This window comes from Apis cerana, linkage group LG6, assembly GCF_029169275.1.
Source record: "Apis cerana isolate GH-2021 linkage group LG6, AcerK_1.0, whole genome shotgun sequence".
Taxonomy (NCBI): domain Eukaryota; kingdom Metazoa; phylum Arthropoda; class Insecta; order Hymenoptera; family Apidae; genus Apis; species Apis cerana.
The window spans coordinates 8,493,335-8,499,334 of record NC_083857.1 but is presented as its reverse complement, the minus strand read 5'-3'; the positions used below and the strand labels follow the sequence as shown (position 1 = coordinate 8,499,334).

General features: G+C 39.5%; 1 protein-coding gene and 1 long non-coding RNA gene across 3 annotated transcripts in view; one reads left to right on the top strand and one right to left on the bottom strand.

The window, feature by feature from the left end:
• Window positions 1–698: 698 nt before the first annotated feature.
• Window positions 699–2,973, bottom strand: LOC133666249 (uncharacterized). The gene is made up of 2 exons (XR_009830114.1): window positions 2,842–2,973; window positions 699–1,914 (listed from the first exon to the last, which is right to left on the bottom strand). It is a non-coding gene; the product is annotated as an uncharacterized LOC133666249 (long non-coding RNA).
• LOC107993786 (protein groucho-like) overlaps window positions 2,947–6,000 on the top strand; it is a 57,265-nt gene continuing 54,211 nt past the window's right edge. For both annotated transcript variants that reach the window (XM_062076203.1, XM_062076202.1), the window contains exon 1: window positions 2,947–3,718. In XM_062076203.1, the coding sequence (XP_061932187.1) occupies window positions 3,653–3,718 (66 nt within the window). In that variant the 5' untranslated portion in view covers window positions 2,947–3,652. The remainder of the gene's footprint in view (window positions 3,719–6,000) is intronic.

The window sequence follows — 6,000 nt, the reverse complement described above, 5'->3', positions numbered from 1 at the left end:
ATTCGAAAAATATTCTGTTGAGATAATGAAAGATTTAATTGAACCATTACAAAGTTAATATTGAATAATTTCTTTTTTTTTTTTTTTTTGCATATTTTTGGTATTTTAAATCTGAATTTAAATTTTAATTATAAATTAAACACATTGTATGTAAAAAAAATTTCTAATTCGTTGTTTTATATTATTTTTATGAAACGTGAGTTATAAAATACGATATCTCGATATTTGTTTTCAAAGTGTTAATATACCTTAATTATTAAAACAGACAAAAATGTATAATAAACGAAATACGTTCTAATAGATTCTAAGGGATGGAGGAAAGGATCAAGAAATAGATCACCAGAGATAAAAAGAAGAAAAAGAAGAAAATTCGTATATCGTAACTATGAATGTTCATCGCGTAGATTCCAGGAAATAAATGCAAGATGGAAGGAAAAAGGAATGAAAAAAGTGGTAGTCGTTAAAATGTTTGGTAAATACGATGAAATGGGAAATGTTTGAGAAAACGTCATCCATTCGTCAAAACCGACATCGTAAAATGCAGCGTTAACTCGGTTTTGTTTGCGAGAGGCAACCGGTTTTTACTTGCAATCTGTCACGGACCGTGTTACGTTCGAACATTGAAAACAAGAAAGCGAATAAGAGGTTGAAGAAAAGTGGAAAAAAGCGATCTGCCAGTAATGCAAGGGTGTGATATTCGGACGAAAATATTTTTATTGCAGACTTATCTATTATAAATACGTCGTCGATATGTCAGAAGATAGCGAAGCAAGGAATTTCGTATCGAGTGCTCCACTTCGATGACAAGCGATGACAAATATTTCTTTCCAGTGATTCCACTCTGATTTTTAATTAATTATTTTTATTTTCTTTTATAAATTCTTTATATCAATTTGAATCATTGAATTAACCATACAACAGAATTTTTACAAGAATTCGTCGGATTAATACGCTATTTCTGATGATCAATCGAGAATTGGCGCTTTGAGGACGAAAGAAAGAAGAAAAAAAAATTTTTAAAAATAGGGCTAAAGAAAATTTTTGATTTTTCTTAATGTGTTTTTTCTGCATTTTTCATTTTTTCTTTATGATTCTGCGATTTGTAACATCACACAAATCGAATCATGAGACACAAATTTTTGTATCTCTACAGATGAACAATCTTGATGCTTCATATACGATTTTGCGATCATGAATTAACGAAGTAAAGCGGTAAATTAATTCCGTAATTACACGTTTATTTAATATGCGTTTTTATAAATTTTCATTATGGAAATCGACGTTTAAAAAAATTTTTTTTTTGCACTGATTGCGAGAAAATTGATAAAATTTGATAGAAATATACAATTATAATATCCATATATCGATTAATTCGTTCTAATTTTACCGATTTTTAATTCATTAGCTATGAAATGCCGTTAAATTACGAAATGAAAAAAAAATTCTGTAACATTAATAAAGAATTTCACATATCGAATGTAAAAAAACGTAAAATATGAAAAACGGAGATCTTGTCCGGTCGATCTTTTTAAACCCCGTATATTTAAAACAACGAATAGTAATATTTTACGATTAAAGCCGTTGAACGATATTCAATGCGACGAAGCAGCATTCTCGCGCGAAACATTGGCACAGAAACGGTGTACAAAAAAACGGCACCCTCTTGTCCGCACGCTCGTCGCGTAACGATTAGCTCGAATTACAGTCGCTAAAGCACGTTGCTCGGCGCACATTATCCGGCCACGGTGTCATTAGCGGGCCCCAGTAATTTCTTCTTCCATTTGCTCTGGTGTACGTGAAATTTTCGTGACGAACGTGGCTCGCGTGTCACCGCTCGTTAAAAGTATTCGCTCTTCTCGTCTTCCAGCCGAGAAGTCTCCTTTTCTCCCTTTCTCCCCCTTGTATTTCTTTCTCCTGTTAAATAACGATAAGATTAAGCGTCACCAGGCTGAGTGCAGAAAGGGTAAAGTGATAATAATTGTTTGTAGGGAGTTGAAGCGGAAAGGTCGTCGATGGTTACCACCCTATCCAAAGGGGATGAACGTTGAAGCTTGTAACGGAGTGTGCATGAATGTATACACACATATATACACGTTGACTGTAGACACATACTCGAGATGGAGTCACTGGGACGAAAAGAGGCTGGAAGGATGGGAAAGGGCATCGTCGTGGTTGAGGGATAGGATGCGAGGAAGACAGGGTGCACAATAAGTAAGAGGTTGAAACGGTCTGGTGGTGGTGAGATAGCGAGGACGAAAATGAGAGAAACTAAACGAGCGTGACGAGGATGACAGATGAAGCAAGAGCAGGCTAAACTCCAATCTGAGAGATCCGCTACAGAACGGAACGAATGTAAACTAACCGAAAAGTGCGGGTCCATGGTTGAAAATTTTAACGATTATAAACGAAACTATCGAAGATACGAAGGATTCTAAGAAGAACAAAATAACGTTATGTTTTTTTAACGATGATCTCTTGTTATTTAACTTTTTGTTTATGTTATGGAGTCGGTAAGAAGTAGAGAAATCATTACGATCACGTAATTTGATCGCGATCATACTCCAATTTAATTCCTTTCCGATAATTTCACATTAAATCGAGAATTTTCACGCGCGTCCAGACAGAAGGATAATTGTTTGAAAATGATTCGAAGCTTGCAGGTAATTTAATTTAATAAATGCATCGAAGGAATCGTAGTAGCGGCATTCGTTATGAAGCGATCAAATTTGCATGTAATAAAGAGGAAGGTTAACATGGGTTTTCCGGCGCGCGTTAGCGATGTTCATCGTGTCTGGAGTAATAATTTAATACTCGCTCGGCGTAATGCAGCTACAAACTCACCGCAAGATTCACCGCGTGCAAATCTCGTTTTTGTGTAAGTAAAAATGCAAAGCGGATCGCGACGAACGGATTCCCCGTCTAGCTGAAACGTAGCAGAGCCGTTCGTGCCGCGCGCGCAACCGACCAGACCGGACGGAAAAGAGACGAACGAGCTAAGAGGCTGATTGTCGGAGGCACAACTGTGGGAAAGAGAGGAAACAAACGTGTAGTCGGGTGAGAACGAGTGAGACGGAAAAGACGAGCAAAGGGGAGACCACGTGGTGTCGCGGTAAGCAGTGGGAGGGCGTAGCGGGCGACGGTGCGGGAGAAGGAGAGGGAAGAGCTTCCCCTCGACTCTGCGGTTGATTAGTTGATACCCGTCCGTCGTCGAGGGTAGATCGTTCGAAACTACATCTTACGTGTGCGTGCTATCGTGCTATTCGTATCGTACACGTTAAACGATATCGTCGTACATATTTTCTATTTTAATCGTACGTGTATATTGTACGTCACTCTTTCTTTCGGTGTATATTTATTGTGAAACAGAAATATCAAGTGAGTGGCTACTACAGAAAAAGAACTCGAAGAAAAAGTGACAGTGCTTAGTGTGTGTTCTTCTCGCTTCGACTCTATTTTTTTTATCTTGTGCCTTCTCCCAGTTTCGTTGTTTCTTTTTTCGTTACTGACCAGTGAATAATAGTGCATACTGGCTATGACCTGGGATACCGCCGGATATACCTGAGGATAACGGAGACATATCCATTACTCCTGACAGGACTTCGTCGTGACGGGAGGAAGCAACATAACCTCTTCGAGGGCCTCTGACGATAAGATGTACCCTAGTGCCAGTATAAACGCTGCGGCAGCTGTGGCTGTGGCAGCTGCGGCACGGCACCCGGTAAGTGGTTTTATTCCTTTTTCTTGCTTGTCGACCTTTTTTTTTTTCCCTTCTTCTCCTCTTACGTACACGCTCGATAGGAATGACTGGCACGACCATCGCGATAAAAATAAAACGGTAAAGGATTTGAAGTATCGAGACATCTCGTATCGAGCTCACGAGTCGATCGTTTGGATTTTCGTGTTTAGTCGCGCTGAATTGTGTGATTCGATCCGACGCTACCGACACAACGAATTTGACGTACACGTGTGAAATCGTATTTCTTATGTGAAAAACTAAGTTCAAACAAAATTAATATGTAAATATAAACCAAGTTTACGTGTCGTTTACATAGTGATTAATTCTCGCATTTCTAATTGCTACTTGTGCATATATTGAACGATCGTTTTTCCGCGAATCGTCAACGTAGCCATATTTTTTTTTTTTTTACTCCAATCGTTTATCGCATACATCTACGTTTCTATTTATCATAGTTTCTATTTATCGGGAAATTATACATAGAGTGACCGGAGGCGATTAACTTGAAACAGTGACCTCGTTACATCTCGCTGTCGATAGTTGGTGATTACTAGCATAAAATAACCGTAAAAATATTTAGATCTATAATCAAATACGATTAACATTCTACTATGTAGTCGTTTCCGCCGACATTATCACCTATGTGAACGTATTATTGACGTCTCAAACATTTTAATGAAAATGATGAAATTAAATTTAATTTTCTTAATTAGAATAAAATAGCAATTTAAATGTCGCAAAGAATAAAATTATGAAAATTTTATGATAGTAATTTTTTTTTTTTTTGATTTTATCCTTCTTACAATTCATCGTCTTGTTTCGCCACAGATATCGAACAATCATCGCGTAATCATTCTTGCCCATTTGAAAATCCTTTCAATTGTGTACGCGTACTTTCGATAAGTATCGAGCTTCTACCTATGCTAATTCGAGATACCGATATATCGACCGGTATATGGATACCGGGGCCATAGACTTTCTCTACTGTCAGATGGATTCATAGTCCATGGCCCTACCCCTCACTATTCCTCTCTGCACTAGCGTTACTCAAACGGAATAAAAAAGGCAGACCTGGAAAGTACTGTCAGGACGTTTTTTTTTTTTTTTACAGCCGGACGAACGGTTGCGACGGCAGGCGACTCGCGCGCGCGAATACCCGCTCCGCCAGACGGACTCTTTCGGATCGTTAGTCGAATGAATCCGGTCCCGTATTTATTTTCTCTCGATAGTTTACCCACGTTCTGCACCCATCACCCTCTCCACTCTCGCCCATCCCTCCATCGCTACCTCCATCACTCTCTTCCTACAAAGTACACACGCAGCAGAAACTCCGACGCGCGCGCGAGACAGAGTTTGCTCACGCGTCTGTGCGCTAAATACCTATACGTTCTCTTGTGTATAAATACGTGTCCGATGAAATTGACACGAACCTAATTTTTTTTCCTTCCCCTCTCCGCTCAGTTTTTCGGAGTTTTAGTCGGACTCGCTCCGAATTTACCATGTGTGCAGGGGCGTGCGCGCTCGTTCATTCGTTCACGAGGCTTCGTGCCTTGTGTGTTTGCGTTTCGCAGCATGGACGCGCGAGTATACAGACGGACAGACGGACAGTGGCGCAGAAACGGTCGAAAAACGAACGAACGAACGAACGAACGAACGACTGAACGAGCGGAATAGTGGGGAAAAGAGATCGTGAACGAGAGGGGTCGCCGACGGAATAATATTTGGCCGGCGTGCAAATTTCCATTCGGCCGTAAACAGGCCGCTAGCCGAGGCGGAAAAGCTCGTCGGGAACACGACGAAAATAAATGTGTGTATCGTGACCGCCGCCAGCCAATATCCGCAATTACATTATGCTTGCTATACCGTAGTACCGACGTATCGACAATTACCGACCGAGTAAACGACGGGAGAGAAAGAAAGAGAAAAAAAGAGAGAAAGAGGAAGGAAGTAAATCCCGGATAAGAAGGGACGCCTCTGTCGCGCGGAATCATTTGAAATTGCTGGAACATTTCCAATATGGTATATCGAAAGTAGAGCAGATTTGCTCGCTTTAAAAGGCTGGTTTAGACGATCCATTTTTATTCGATGTTGTGGTGCACAATCGATGTTTTATTGTTCCGTGTTTTCCTCCATCGTTTCTATTAATGATAAATGACACGTTCGATGTAGTCATTGGATTAAATAAAAATAATCGAATTCTATATATTCTCTATATATAATTCTATGTAATTGATAATAAGAAGGAGAGTAATGTTAGAAACAGA